The sequence below is a fragment of the Cryptomeria japonica genome, chromosome 5 (genome assembly GCF_030272615.1).
Source record: "Cryptomeria japonica chromosome 5, Sugi_1.0, whole genome shotgun sequence".
Lineage (NCBI taxonomy): Eukaryota > Viridiplantae > Streptophyta > Pinopsida > Cupressales > Cupressaceae > Cryptomeria > Cryptomeria japonica.
Window position 1 is genome coordinate 658,996,880 of NC_081409.1, and position 16,235 is coordinate 659,013,114.

At 34.1% G+C, this 16,235-nt stretch overlaps 1 protein-coding gene across 2 annotated transcripts; it reads left to right on the forward strand.

The window, feature by feature from the left end:
• The first annotated feature begins 14,754 nt into the window (after positions 1-14,754).
• LOC131037278 (dehydrodolichyl diphosphate synthase CPT3) lies at positions 14,755-15,927 on the forward strand. 2 transcript variants are annotated; one of them, XM_057969352.2, is made up of 2 exons: positions 14,755-15,215; positions 15,294-15,927. In XM_057969352.2, the coding sequence occupies exons 1-2, from the start codon at positions 14,943-14,945 to the stop codon at positions 15,804-15,806; spliced, it is 786 nt and encodes a 261-aa protein (XP_057825335.2). In that variant the 5' UTR covers positions 14,755-14,942; the 3' UTR covers positions 15,807-15,927. The 2 variants fall into 2 exon arrangements, with proteins under 2 accessions (XP_057825335.2, XP_057825334.2); XM_057969351.2 differs by having other exon boundaries at positions 14,763-15,927.
• The last annotated feature ends 308 nt before the right edge of the window (positions 15,928-16,235 follow it).

The window sequence follows — 16,235 nt, forward strand, 5'->3', positions numbered from 1 at the left end:
CGTGCATACATGTGTTACACCTTCTTAGTTTAAACTTATTTAAACTTATTAGTTTTATGCTGAAAATGAAATATTGTTCTCCTTAAAAAATGAATGACATTTGAATTGTTTTCGACCTATGTATGCTTGTGAGTGGGAATACTTGACAAACATACCGATAGAAGTAAACTTACAATTTATTAGGCATGCTAGATGAATGAATAAGCTAGTCATGTGACTTGGAGAAAGTATATATATTCTAGGATGGGTGCCTAATATGGGGTTTTTGAGAGTATAGTTTGCTTTTCCAAACTATTTTTATTGCTATGCATGGCATTATACTCGACCGAGTAACTTATTAACCATTGGAATAGATGGATATATTTACGACTCTCTACCATATCCTTGTTTTTATCTTGCTTGTTTCTTAAATGAGTTAGAATAATAGAAAATGCATGTATCATTCTAGGCATGCACCAAGATTCCATATTGATTGTCGAATTCTTCTTGCTAAGCAATTCATGCAGGGTTGGGTATTCTTGTTTGATAAAGAATTTTGGGGAAGCACATGCTTCAAGGTTGGGTGGAAAAAGCACCCGAATCTTGTTCTCGTCTTCATTCAAAGGATTGAACTAAAGATAGCTAATGGATTGAAGATCAAATGAAGTATCTTATCTCATTATTGTATTTAGCTTGTATTTTAGATATTGTTAGCTTAAGGCTATAGATTGCCTAAGTCTTGTAATGTAACTATGAATAATGAGTTGTAAGTTGGAATACTATGAAAGAGTACTCATTTTTGTAAGATTACTTATATTTACCTATTTAATTGATATATACTTCGTAATTTCAACTTATAAACTTGGAAAGTTTATGATTTACTTGAATGGCTTTATGTGAATATGGAATGATTAGAGAGAAGTAAATGAATTTATTAAAGGAACTATAGATTTATTTAAAGTTAAAGAGTTTTTCGTTCTTTTATTGAAGTTAGAGCGTCTATGTCTTTACATTTTGGTATCAGAGCTCTAGGTTTATAACACTGGGGCCTATGACCATTACGCTAAAGAAACAATCCTTGATGCAGGAATTGTTGAATTGCCATGGCTTCTAGAACTACTAAAGTTGGATCAAGCAACGAGAAGGAGAGACTTGATCAAATTTTCAATCTTTCGAATCAACGGCATGTTAGGATAAATGGAATTGAACAAGAAGTTCGAAGGGTTGGAGAGGTTCCAAATGAACAACCTCGATAGGAGAAGCAACCTAGAAAAAAAACTCCTAGGGGTGATGAACAACCTGATCATTGAGATAGGATTGAAGGGGAGCTAGCAAAAGATTTGAAAAGGATAGCCACGCCCAAGTTCGATGGTAAGATCGTCAGTGAAGGCACCGAAGCTTGGGTAATTGAGATGGAGAATTATTTTGAACTCCATAACATGTCGAATGAAACTAAAGCTATATGGGATGCTTATCATCTTACTGGAGAAGTTGTGACATAGTGGGACAATGGGAAATCTGAGAAGAAGTTACAGGGTCTAGTGATATCACTTGGGAGCTATTTATGTAGTCTTTCAGGAAGAGGTGGCTTCCTTAGTTATTCTTCAACAAGAAGATGACAGATTTTCAAAATCTGACAAATGATGGTATTGACAGTTACACAATATTGGGAGAAATTCACTAATCTCCTAAAGCATGCACCATAGTACCAGAAGGATGAACGATTCTGCATTCGGAAGTTCATCTTAGGTTTGAGGACTCACATTGGAGCTGAAGTGGATATTCACAATCCATTGACTATGGATGAAGTTTTTGAGAAAGCTACTAAACAAGAACATAAGTTGCAATAGTTGGCAAATTTTAGGAAGAATATGAATACTAAAATAGGTTTTGGGAATAGGAACTCCCAAAACAATAACAATCAGAAGGGCAAAAATAGTCGACGGATAAGGAATTTGAAAAGAGGAGCGAATCCTTAGGATAGAGGAGGAGTAAATCATGGTGGAAACAAGAAAGTGAATAATAACACCAACTTCTCCAATAGCAGGCAGAACTTTGATAGGAATAGATTAGGAGGACACCCAGGGCCTAGAGATGGATGTTATAATTGTGGTAGTAAATCATTATGCTTCTAATTGTCCACAACGTTCCACAACTCAGAGAGGAGGAAATCCACAAGGAGCTTCACAACATCAGATTCATGTAGCGGTTGACAACTGCCATACAAACTTTTAGGCTTCACCTATCTAGATGACGGGTAAGCTTTTTGGTCAATCAGTTTCTATTTTGATAGATACAAGAGCTACTGAAAGCTTTATTGATCCTAAAATAGTTTCTAAATTACCTATTAGACCTGGTTACATGTCACATGCATGGATGGTTCAGTATGGAAATTGAGCAGAGAAGAGGGTAGATTCATGTCTATTTTGCAATGATTTAGAGCTTCTTAATTTCCAAACTCAGGTTAATCTATATGTAGCACCATTGGGATCATATGATATGATCTTATGTATTAATTGGTTAACTGAACATAAAGTTGTTGTAAACTATGAGGACAAAGTTGTCAGTTGTTTAGATGATTATGGAAATGTGGTTGAGATTCATGGGTCTCAAAAGCCTCTTGAATTGAGACACATCTCAGCTATGCAACTCAAGAAAACACAAAGGAAGGGATGTTCCATTTTTGATATACTTGTGAGTGACTTGGATAATTCCAAGAAGAGTCCTAAGGATTATCCAGTTCTCAGAGAGTTCTTAGATGTTTTTCCGGAAGAGCTTACAAAGCTACCACCAAAGAGATAGTTTGATTTCTCTATTGAACTCTTACCTGGAACCAAGCCACAATCCAAGGCTCCTTACAGAATGACTACCAAAGAACTGTATGATCTCAAGGCTCAACTGCAGGAGTTACTTAAGCATGGATTCATTAGACCAGAATCCGACCAAGTGTATCTCCATGGGGTGCTCCAGTAATATTTATGAAGAATAAGGATGGAACCTTGAGATTATGTATTGATTATAGAATGTTGAACAAGGTGACCATTAACAATAGGCATCATTTGCCTAGGATAGATGAGTTATTTGATCAAATGAAGGGTGCTACATTATTCTCTAAGATCAAACTTAGATCAGGTTACCACCAGTTGAGGATTAAAGATGAGGATATTCCAGATAGTATTTCAAACTCAGTATGGGCATTACGAGTTCACAGTAGCACCTTTTGGTGTAACAAATGCTCAAGCAATGTTCATGAACCTTATGAATAGTATCTTTCGAGATTACTTGGATGATTTTGTGCTTATATTCATTGATCGAAATCTTTTTGGTAAGTTTTGAATAGTATCCAAGAATGAAGAGGAACATAAGAAGCACTTGAGAATAGTCTTATAGTGGCTAAGAGATTGAAACTTTTTGGTAAGTTTTCAAAGTGTGCTTTGTTTTAAAAAAAGGTGCACTATTTAGGCCATGTCATATTTGCAAAAGGAATTTATGTTGATCCTGCAAAGATAGAGGCAATTGTAGATTGGCCAACACCTCAAAATTTTACAGAGGCTCGAAGTTTTATGGGTCTTGTAGGATACTACAAGAAGTATGTGGAAGGATTTTCTAAGATAACAACACTTATTACTTCTCTTCAGAAGAAGGGAAATAAATTTGAATGGACTGAGAAGTGCGAAGAGGCATTTCATCTTTTGAAGTGAAATTTGACATCAGCACCAGTCTTGACTATACTGAATCCTAATGGACACTTCACAGTGATTACAGATGCCTCAGGTGAAGGTGTAGGAACAGTGTTGATGCAAGAAGGAAAAGTGATTGCTTTCAAGTCTAAGAAACTGAAGCAATATGAATTGAACTATGCACCGCATGACATAGAGCTTTTGGCTATTGTGCATGCATTACAGACATGGAGGCATTACCTTCTAGGGAAGGCATTTGAGCTGAGGACAGATCACTTAGGACTAAAGTACATCTTTACACAACCTAACCTTAATGCAAGACAAAGAAGGTGGATTGAGTTCCTAGGTGAGTACGATTTTGGTATTGAATATATCAAGGGAAAGGAAAATAGAGTAGAAGACATCTTTCTTCTATGGTTACAACAAGGTCAAACTTGAAGCAACAAGTGTTACAGAATCTTCCAGGAGATGAACATTATGAAAGGGTTAAGCAAGCCTCAGAGGTAGATCCTTCAAATCGGCGATTTGATGGATATGTGTTGGAACATTATGGTATTTTGAGATACCAAAGGAGAATGTATATTCCTAAAGGTAGAGACTTAAGGAATATCATCTTGCATGAGGTGCACAATACATCTTACTCAAGACATCCGAGAGTAACAAAGATTGTAGTTGAGTTGAGGACTTTATACTTTTGGCCTAAACTCAGGAAAAATATGATAGAGTATGTGGCACAATATTTGGAATGCCAGTGAGTGAAAGTTGAGCATGTTCATCCACCAAGACTTTTATTTCAACATGCAATACCTGAGTATAAGTGGCAAGTAATCAGTATGGATTTTATCTAAGGATTACCTATGAGAAAGAACAAGAATCATACCATCTTAGTAGTTGTTTATAAGTTGACAAAAGTTGCACATTTTATACCTGGGAATCTCAAAGACGGATAATTTATTCTTGCAAATAAATTTGTGCAAGAGATATTTCGATCGCATGGTGTATCAAAAACCATTATATCATATAGGGATACCAGGATGGCGTCTAGATTTTGGATGACACTGAATGTAGCTTTGGGAACTAGATTGAATTTTAGTTTGACATTTCATCCTCAGACAGATGGCCAAACAGAAATGGTTAATTAGGTAGTGGAGGATCTTCTATAGATGTATTGCATGGATCAGCAGTACAAGTGGGAGGAATTTTTGCCATTGGTTGAGTTTTTTTATAAAAACTCATTTCATGCATTGTTAGGGATGACACCATTTGATGCACTCTATGGATGGAAGTGTCACACACCCATTAGTTGGGATAGAATGGAAGATAGGATCAGCATTGGTCCCGATTTGCTCAAGGAAATGGATGAACAAATGAAGTTGATCAAGAGTAGGTTGAAGGAGGCAACTGATAGACAGAAGAGTTATGCTGATAAAAACATGACTTTCAGATAGTTTGTTGTAGGGGATAAAGTCTTTTTGAGGGTTAAGCCTCATAAGAGCTCTATCTTATTTGGAAAATCATCAAAGTTGGCAATGAGATATGTGGGACCCTTTGATGTGCTAGAAGTCATTAATTCAATTGCTTATAGATTAGCTTTACCACCTGCTCTAGTTCGAATCCATAGTGTTTTCCATGTTTCTTTGTTGAAACCATATCATCCTGATGCATCTCATATTCTTGATTGGCGATCTTTATAGGTACAAGATTTGGGGGTGGTGCTGGTGGAGCCCATTCGAATCCTAGATCGGCGTAGCGTTAAGCTACATAGTAGAGATTTTACTCAATATAAGGTCCAGTGAGACTAATATTCTAAGAATAGTGCTACATGGGAGGATTCTGAGACAATTGATTGTCAATTTCCTCATTTGCTTTCATAGATTAGTATTTGCTTATTTGCATGACATACTTTGATACTTTGATTTGATTCACATGTTGTGAACTTGGATAGCATGGATGCTACTATTAATGCTTATGTTTTGATTTGAGACTATGATGTGTGGTTATTATTTCATGATGTTTGAGATACTATTTGCTTATTGATGGATTAATAAGACATCGAGACAATGTCACTTTCAAGTGGAAGGATGCCACATACCATTTTTATCTATAATTAATTGCAAATATTAAATTAGGAAAATTATTTATATTTTATGTTATATGGATGAAATGGAAATTGAAATGAGATTGAAATTGAACTAGAGGGATAATGAAATGAAATTGAATGGAAATGAAAATTTAAATGCAAATGAATGATTTAAATTGTTTTATTGTGAAAATTTGGGATTGTCATTGCTATGAACAATCGAGTGCAAGTGAATGTAGGAACAGGTGAATGTGGATGAAGGCTAGAACATGGTTCAGGTAGAGTCGTTTTAGCTTTTTGAATACGGTATGGAGATGGGATCTCACACACCACATTAGATTTTATGGAATGCATCTTGCATAGATGAGTGTTTAAAATGCCTTTAAATAGAATGCTTGTTTAAATTTGACTGATGAATTCTTATATGGATTGTTCAGAATTGAAGTCATAGTTTTCAAAATAGATTGATTTGAACATTTTTAAAATGACTATGCACGCATTTTGATGATTGCTATTGTATTGTTCATGCAGATGGAGTTTTATATATTCCCAATAAATAGATGATTACTATGTATATTTTTCGTCATATATATATATATATATATATATATATATACATATATATATATATACATATACATATATATACATATATACATATATGTATGTATATATATGTGTACATATATATATATATATACATATATGTGTATATGTATGTATATATATGTGTATATACATATATATGTATATATATACATATATACATATATATATATACATATATGTATATATATACATATATACATATATATACATATATGTATATACACATATATATACATATATATATGTATGTATATATATGTATATATACATATATACATATATGTATATACACATATATATGTGTATATACATATATGTATATATATGTATATATACATATATGTATATATGTATATATCGAATTGCATGATGTATATTGCATACATTGAAAGCATCGAATTATCTTAATGCTTAATGAGTCGATATGGAAAAATTGACATTGTATGTTTAATATTATGCATTGGTATCACCAAATGGTGAATGCGTAGCATGGTCGATAGGGACTGTTATGACCAACTGTCAGTTGAATTGAAATTGTGGTAAGCTGGATAGTTAAGACTCGTGGTTATCAATTTGAATAGAGAGACTTTACTAACTAAAATTCTTACTTACCTGGCGCTTTAACCTCCACCACGTCATTTTGGTAAGAAATAAGCTTGATTAGGAGGGCGATGTACCTCTCCCAGGCCAAAGAACTGATCCTAACCACAACAATCAGTTAGAAAACAAAGAGTTTGAGCCACAAAGTTAGGAGAAAATGCAACACCAGGCAACATAATAGGTATATGTAGTCATTATTTCACAGACAACAAGGGGAAACATTCTAGAAGAAAGAAGGGAGAATCGATTTTAGAGTTCATTTGCTCACTCAGAATCATGAATCGATTATAGAGGTAGGTCAAATCGACTCAGTTTCAATGTATTTCTCTATTAAATATGTATCTTTTTTTTATTTTAAAAACAAGGACTGTCAAAATGTCTTTCTCTATTTTCTTTCTTTTGTTGTGAAATAGATCCAACACATTTTATACTATATATATATATATATATATATATATATATATATATATATATATATATATATATATATATATATATATATATATATATATATATAAGTACACACACACACACACACATATGAACATATGTATATAGCTATATACATACACACATGTTCAGATTCATGAAACCGATTCTTCCAATAAGCTAAATGGAAATAGACCTTTAGATTTAGCAAAATAGAAGAAGATGGAAACAATCCCAGATTACATCTCCTTTCAACTATTCTTTTTATTTATCTCTATTACGTATATAATCTTTGTATGATTTTTTTTTAAATAAGCTAAAAATAGCAGTGAATAGTTAGCACAATATACTCACACACACACACACACATGTATATATATACATGTGTGTGTGTGTATACATATGTATATACACACATATATATACACAGACACATATATATACATATACATATACATATATGTATATATATATATGTATGTGTGTATATATATATATATGTATATATATATGTATGTATATATATATATGTATATATATATATGTGTGTGTGTGTGTGTGTGTGTGTCTATATATATATACATATACATATATACATATATATATATATATATATACATATATACATATATATATATATATATATATACATATATACATATACATACATATATACATATACAGATATGTATATGTACATATACATATACATATATGTATATGTATATGTATATATATATATATATACATATACATATACATGTATATATATGTATATGTATATGTGTATATATATACATATACATATACATATACATATACATATATATATATGTGTGTGTGTGTGTGTGTGTGTGTGTGTGTGTGTGTGTGTGTGTGTGTGTACATATACAACACACACACACACACACACACACACACACACACACACAAATATATATATGTGTGTGTGTGTATTTGGTCGGTAATTTTTGATCTTTTATTGATATATAAGGAAATAGGGTTTACATTACATATACTTGGGTTGTTCATCTTCCAAAAAGGCCCATTACCTCAATTACAAACTACTGCTAACTGATTTTTTACAAAATCACATCCATAGACTTAATGTATGAAACTTTCTACAGACTACTAACCCCTTCAAGGGGATATGCCATCATCGACATACACTATCCCCACTATTTTTAGCAGAATAATGGACCAACAAACAAAAACATTCACTACCAATTTGGTTTCCAATGGGTTTTACAAGCAAGAAATTTCAACCCAAAAAGGACCAGATATTACTTCTAAGACTATACAGATTCAAAACTGCTGCTTTCTGAAGATTGCATGTCTACTATTCAGAACTGAGTAGCCAAAATTAGGACACCAAACTTCATCAGTGGATACGTCACCCCCTAACTGGTCGAGATCTAAAGTTGTCCTCCTCCTAGGAAAGGTAGTCAGAACCCAAGGCCTTCGACTTCCACCAGTCACTAGATAATTCCTTATTGTCGCCTTTAAAGAGTTCCATTATGCATGAATGTGGTTCAAATAGAGTCATTGATTGACCATATTGGGCCAATACACAAAAGGGACAAAACCCTACTCCTCCACCGCTTTCTAGCTTTCAAAACACTCTCCATAATCAAATCCATATCCCGGATAAGTCCATTCCAGGATAGAATCAATACCCACTATCAAATCCTATTCAAACATGGAATTCATAACCCAACTAATTTCACCTTCTTCATTGCCTAACTCAAGACCCCATGCCATGATCATCGCTACAATATCTACATTCGATTTCCATCAATAGGTTGCATGTTGAAAGAAGTAACCAAGCATCCTCTTCACTGCATTCACCACAACATCAGATGGGCATTTGAGGAGAAGTTTGAGCCTGTGATTTTCCACCGGCCTATAGAGAGCCTTTTGCTGCTTTCACGTTTTGAAAGTGAATGTGGCCTCCATCTTTCAAAACCAACCTGCACCTGCACATAAACACAGAAACAAAACAAAACATGAATTTGATGAATGTCTTCCATCTTAGCTTCTTTAAAAAGAAGGCCAACTTGTGTGAACTGTCGCTCACACAAAAACCCGGAGCGTCGTGTTATAAATGCTCTTTTCTTGAGCCATCAAATTACCTCCTTCGTGCAAATTATAATTAATCTCGTTGAGGTTACTTGAATGTTTGAAGGCCAATATCATCAACTTACTTCACTACTGCCACTAACATCATTAAAGGCACCTATCCACATTTCACCCACATTTACAAAGGTTAATACCCATTTTGACAAAGTGTCTGCCACTTGATTTCCTACTCTTCTAAAATAAGTGATTTTAAAATCTTCGAATCCATTCAATTCATCATTTAAATTATGTCACATTTTCCACTTAACATATCCTCTGACCCTCCTCGTCCTTCACACCACCTTTCCTCATGATGAGAATTCGACCTCTTGGGTTACAGACGTGTATATTAGGTCATCGGGATTTTTCATGTTTCATCCAAAGATAACTCACCATCAAAATCTTGAAATCTTATTTCTTCCACTTTATTAAAAGACAATGCCCACTTAGATTATCAGCCACCTTATTACCCTCCCTCCTAACATGACTGGCCACAACATCTTCGAATGAATTCAATTCCTCTAATATTAAGGATAAGTAGTTCTGCAAATGACAAGCCTTAATTTCTCCATTTTTGATAGCTTGGATTATGATCAGCGAATCTTCGTCCAAATGTAATTTTCTAACTCCATGGCCTCGAGCACATCGAATTGCAAGCAAAGTTGCAAACGCTTCTGCTTCATTATTAGTCCCCTTCCTAATTTGTTGAGCCCTTAATTTCACCATGTCGCCACAATGGTCTCTTAGCACCACACCCACACCAGACAACCCCATACTGTATTGAGCATCTCCATTGAAATTTGCTTTGATCCATCCCTTTTGAGGTGGAGACCACTCTATTGATGGATCCCCCTTATTATTTTGTTTTTTATAATTCCAAGCCCCATGTCTTATTTTTTATATTTGGCCATAATTTTTAATCCTCTTGTCCTCGAGAGTGTTTGGGGCATTCATGGATTCCATCTGGGATGTTGTTACCCCTAAAGTCTCTTTGATTGCCTTATTTATTCTACTCACAAGCATCCTCTCATCTTCTTTCTTATCTTGAAAAATCCTCCAGTTTTTTTCTGTCCAAATTTCCCATATCACTAGGGATGGGCTAATGTTTCATATGCTTGAAAGGGTAGACCTCCTAATTTTCCTTGGCCAACTTTCAAAAACTTCTATAAGGGATTGTTGTAAAGGGCCATGCCAATTTAACATTCCCTTTATGCTTAACCAACAACTTTGTGCGACTTTACATTGTAATAAAAGATGATCAAGATGTTCTTCTTCTTCCCCACACATTACACACTTTGTGGGCCCTACAAACCCCAATCTCTTCCTTCTTTCACCAGTACGGATCCTCCCTTTAATAGCCAACCATGCAAGCTCTTCTGCATTGGGGAGGTAATGTTTGTGCCAGAGCAAGTCATATATTCTTGTGTGGTCCTCCACCTTTCCTTCCAGTATCTGATAACCTAATTTTACTGAGTATTTACCATCCTTGGATCCACACCTAACCACTTTGTCCTATTCCTTCATGACAAAAATCTTTCTCTGATCTAAAATCTGTTTTAAAAGAATTTGTTGTGCCTCTGTAAGACCCGTAGTTGACAAGTTTGTAAGATGGATTTCACTATATACCGATATATGTATTCTCAGATCTCAATCCGAAAAGAGATAATATGTAGATTTCTACCAAACTTGTACAAACCTGTAGAAAGCATTCAAACCAACAAACTTAGTTAGATATCATGAAAGAAAATATGTACATGTAAATTTGAATGCTGGAAATTCATTACTGTTATTAAAACATATACTAAATATGAACTTTGTTTCGAAAAACTGAAACATAGATGATGAATGACTCAAACAATGAGATAATATATGCTAAAAATAAACTCAAAATCATAAGAAAAACATAGATTTAAACATAGATTGTTCTCCTTACAAAATGAATCATGTTTGAATTGTTTTTGATCTATGTATGCTTGTGAATGGGAATACTTGACAAACATACTCATAGAAGTAAACTTAGAAGTTATTAGGGATGCTAGACGAATGAATATGCTAGTCATGTGATTTGGGGAAAGTATATATATTCTAGGACGGGTGCCGAATATGGGGTTTTAGAGAGTATATTTTGTTTTTCCAAACTATTTTTATTGCTATGCATGGCATTATACTCGGTCGAGTAACTTATTGACCATTGGAATAGATGGATATATTTATGACTCTCTACCATATCCTTGTTTTGATCTTGATTGTTTCTTAAATGAGTTAGAATAATAGAAAATGCATGTATCATTCTGGGCACGCACCAAGATTTCGTCTTGCTTGTCGAATTCTTCTTACTAAGCAATTCATGCAGGGTCGGGTATTCTTGTTTGATTAAGATTCCAGGGAAGCATATGCTTCAAGGTTGGGTGGAAAAAGCACCCAAATCTTGTTCTCGTCTTCATTCGAAGGATTGAACTGAAGATAGCTAATGGATTGAAGATCAAATGAAGTATCTTATCTCATTATTGGATTTATCTTGTATCTTAGATATTGTTAACTTAAGGCTATAGTTTGCCTAAGTCTTGTAATGTAACTATGAATAATGAGTTGTAAGTTGGAATACTATGAAAGAGTACTCATTTTTGTAAGATTACTAATATTTACCTATTTAATTGATATAGACTTGGTAATTTCAACTTATAAACTTGCAAAGTTTATGATTTACTTGAGTGGCTTTATGTGAATATGGAATGATTAGAGAGAAGTAAATGAATTTATTAAAGGAACTATAGATTTGTTTAAAGTTAAAGAGTTTTCGATCTTTTATTGAAGTTAGAGTGTCTATATCTTTACATCAGTTCCATGCAACCTCTCAATGAAAGGGGTAAGCCCACCACAGTCCAAAATATGCCAAATGGTTTTATCCTTTTTGACCTCTTCACTATTCAGGGGTGCAACCATTTTCCTCTCGCCTCCCATGGTAGCAACAATGGCAGAAATATGCAGAGAAAGGAAACTCCAGAGGAAACTAAAAACTACTTAGAAAGCGTGCGAAGCTCTGGGAAATAGCAATAAATCAGCACATTGATTAATAATGGCCTGATCCATCATATCGAAAAATGACATTAGCATTCATTAAAAAGGGTTGGCTTGTCTAACCTAGGATAAGTCATGCAAGACCTTGACATCAGCCAAAATGCAATCACCAAGGCTCCAAACCTTTTCATCATTACTCCTAATACCCACGTTGGCAAAGTGATCAGCAAGCCCATTAGCTTCACGGTAGGCATGGGAAATTTTGACTTTTTGGAATGACCTTATGATATCCAAAGATTTATCAACATTAAAATAGTGTTATAGTATGTGTAGTTGGAATGATATTTTTTTTTCAATTGTGTCCATGTAAATGTAATCATATAAAATATTGATATTATTAATACAATGTTATGTTCACATATGTAAATTTTTAAAATGATTCATAAAACATATGTTTCTTACAATTAGATATTATCATATTGTTTTTTATTAAAAAACAATGAGAAGAAGGGCACTGACCCTTTACATAGCATAACTATTAATGAGACCACAATGCAAAAAAAGCACCATAACAACATTAACAATAGCTAACAGCAAAAAGAGACCAAGTCCTAGAAAATCAAAAACAGCACCAGAAAACACAAAAAGCAAACTACAGGGGCACCTTTCGCACCCCAGTGGCATTAATGGCACTGTTCCATTCATTAGACAAGAACTTATACAGTTCCTTAGCCTCCTGCTTATCCTCCTTCGTGTCTGCCTCAGCAAAGAGAGGGTAGTACATGTTTTGATTGTTTTTTATTATCTTGGTTAGGCTTTAATATTTATTATTTGAATTGTAAAGAGAACATTATAATTGTATTAAAATTGATAGACATAGATATTTAAGATCACATATACTCATTTAATTTTTTTTAAATAAGCAGTGCTTGGTTAAAAAATAAACAAATTATATGTTTATTGACCACTTCACAGGATAAAAAATATTCTCCACATAAAATTAATTTGTGGTCATTAAATATACATGCATGCCCATCTCATTGGTTATAAAAAACTTTAAAATGTTTTGAAACTTCATCTTTCAACAACTTGTTTAAAAATTAACGCATTCTCACAATTATTTAAAAATAAACAATATTTCTAATTTACTTATGGACCAACCACATGATATGAATATATACTCATTAAATATTTTGTATTTGAAAAATAATTTTGCCTTACTTTTTTTTAATTTAATGGAGGACTTTATTTTATATACAAAGAACTTTCAACTATCCAATATGGGAGCACAAGCCTTTAGACTAAAATATTTTCGGCTAAGAGGCAAGGACTGAGAGGTATCCACTCCACCAAATTTACCCAGGGCACAATCTCGACCTCATCCCTTATGATGTTAGGGTCCTTGTGGTAAGTAAAACTTGATCCCTTCATTAAGAAAATTCAACTTCATCAATAATTCAAAGACCTAGGGGAAGAACACCAATAGCAGTTATAGCTAACTTTGTGCACCCATAGATCCTAAAATAGTACATCGGATTTTAACAAAAAAAAATTGTTGTCTTCATATGTGACTTAATTGCTCATAGCTTGTTTTGGCTTCCAGGGAGTAAAGACAAACGTTGTGGGATCCATTATGCACACAAGGGTCAAAAAATGCCTCAATAGTCATGCACTACAACCACCTTATGCCAAAGCTTAACAAATGCCACACTAGTTGTTGGCTATGAGTACAAATAAAGTTACACAACTCCTCAAATTAAAGTATATAAATTTTAACTCTACACGATTACAAGTGGACGGCTATTGGTACATATGAAATTTATTAATGGACTTTTAGTTATCATTTTTTTTATTTCTTTAAAATTAATAATTAAGAAATTGAGTGAATAAAAAGTGAAAGATCGTTGAAACATAATCAATCATGAACCCCCTCCCTATTGATACATTCCCTAATTGTTAACCAATTCATTCTCATTAAATATATTATGTTTTGAAAATAACTGTACCTTTACTAGTACTTAATTTCTAACAATGTTTGATCATCTTCCAATTAATTAAACACCGGTCTGTTGTTTTCCTTATAAAATCAATATGTACCCTATACATACCTACCCCCTGGCTAAGAATGAAAAATATCCATGGCGATTATAATAAGGCGGAAAACGTGGAAGATTTGAGTGAATTGTGTACGACTTACAATGGTGGTCGTGGACGAATGGTTGGCGGACATGTTAAGTTCTTCCCCTCTCACACTGAAAGACAATTTACCATTCACCCCACTCACAATTTCTGTGTAGACGGCGCAAAAAAGTACTCTAATTTGACAAACAGTGGATGGAAAAGTCTTTAATGTACCCTGCGCCCATAATTTTGCTCCCACAGATCTATGTATCTGTCTCTTTCTGCCCAGAAATTGCTGCAGATTGGCAATGATGGCTTCTTATTCAGCCTTCAAATCTTTCGGTAGTTCATGCTTTCAGAAGACTGCCGCCTTTTTGGCAAATTCAATCTACCAAATCTTCAGACGTTTTGTAATATGGATTGTTTCGGCGGGCTCTGTTCCGAATCATGTTGCGATCATAATGGACGGCAATAGGAGATACGCAACCAAAAGAAATGCGAAGAAATTGAAGGGGCATGAATTTGGGTATAACAGCCTGATGCATAACCTGAGGGACTGTTATGAATTGGGGATAAAATATGTGAGTGTTTATGCTTTCAGTATTGAAAATTTCAGGCGGTCAAAGGAGGAAGTTGAGACGCTCATGAATTTGATGCAGGAGAAACTGGAGCTGCTTATTGAAAAGGGGAGCATTGTTAACAAATATGGAATTCGGGTGCAGATTATAGGGGATTTGAGCCTTTTTCCCCAGCATGTAAGAGAAGCTGCAGAAAGAGCCATGGCTTTCTCCAGAAATAATGATAGGGCTGTTCTAAATATCTGTGCCCCTTATACTGGCACGCAGGAGATTGCCCAGGCTATTGAAGGTGTTATTAATAATGGGGATTTAGCTGAAAAGGAGATTAGGGCTGAGGATATTGAGAGGCATTTGTATACATCGAATTGCCCAGAGCCAGAGCTTTTGATTAGGACTTCTGGGGAGACCAGGCTTAGCAATTTTTTCCTCTGGCAGACTTCCTTTTCTTTGCTCTATGCTACTCCAACTCTCTGGCCTGAGTTTACCTTCAGGCACCTCATCAGGGCTATTTTGGAGTATCAGAGAGCTTACCCATTTCTGCAGAAGCAAAAAGATCAACTGCTAAAGCTTGTTTCTCATCAGCACCATGACTAATTGCATTAGTCTTAGTTTTGAATTAAATGCTTTTGCAAACGGATCTGGGAATTTATGTTGTTGAAAACTTGCACTGTTCTATTCAATAAATTTTTTTTTGAAGTTTAGCTCTTTCTCTTTATAGAGATTGTTTCTGGATTTGTTATATATGTTTTTCTGATTGAGATTTTGGATCATACTCAGTGATCTATTCAAAATGGACTGAAAAATCTATACCAATATTCTATTCTTTTTTATTTTATGTTATGTCATTAGCTTCAATTTAAAGGACTGTATTAAGAGCAATTATTACACACAGATTGCATACAGATTTTTGGTGTTCTAAAGGGAATGGCTCAAATCACACACACTAAGCTTACACTTCTAGACTTAAAAGTGTTAAACAATTATAGTTGACTGACATTTGTTAGGCTTAATATGTTGCTTAAG

Coding starts and splice junctions, on each gene's coding strand:
- LOC131037278 (XM_057969351.2), top strand. CDS start 14,943: ATGATGGCTTCTTATTCAGCCTTCAAATCTTTCGGTAGTTCATGCTTT.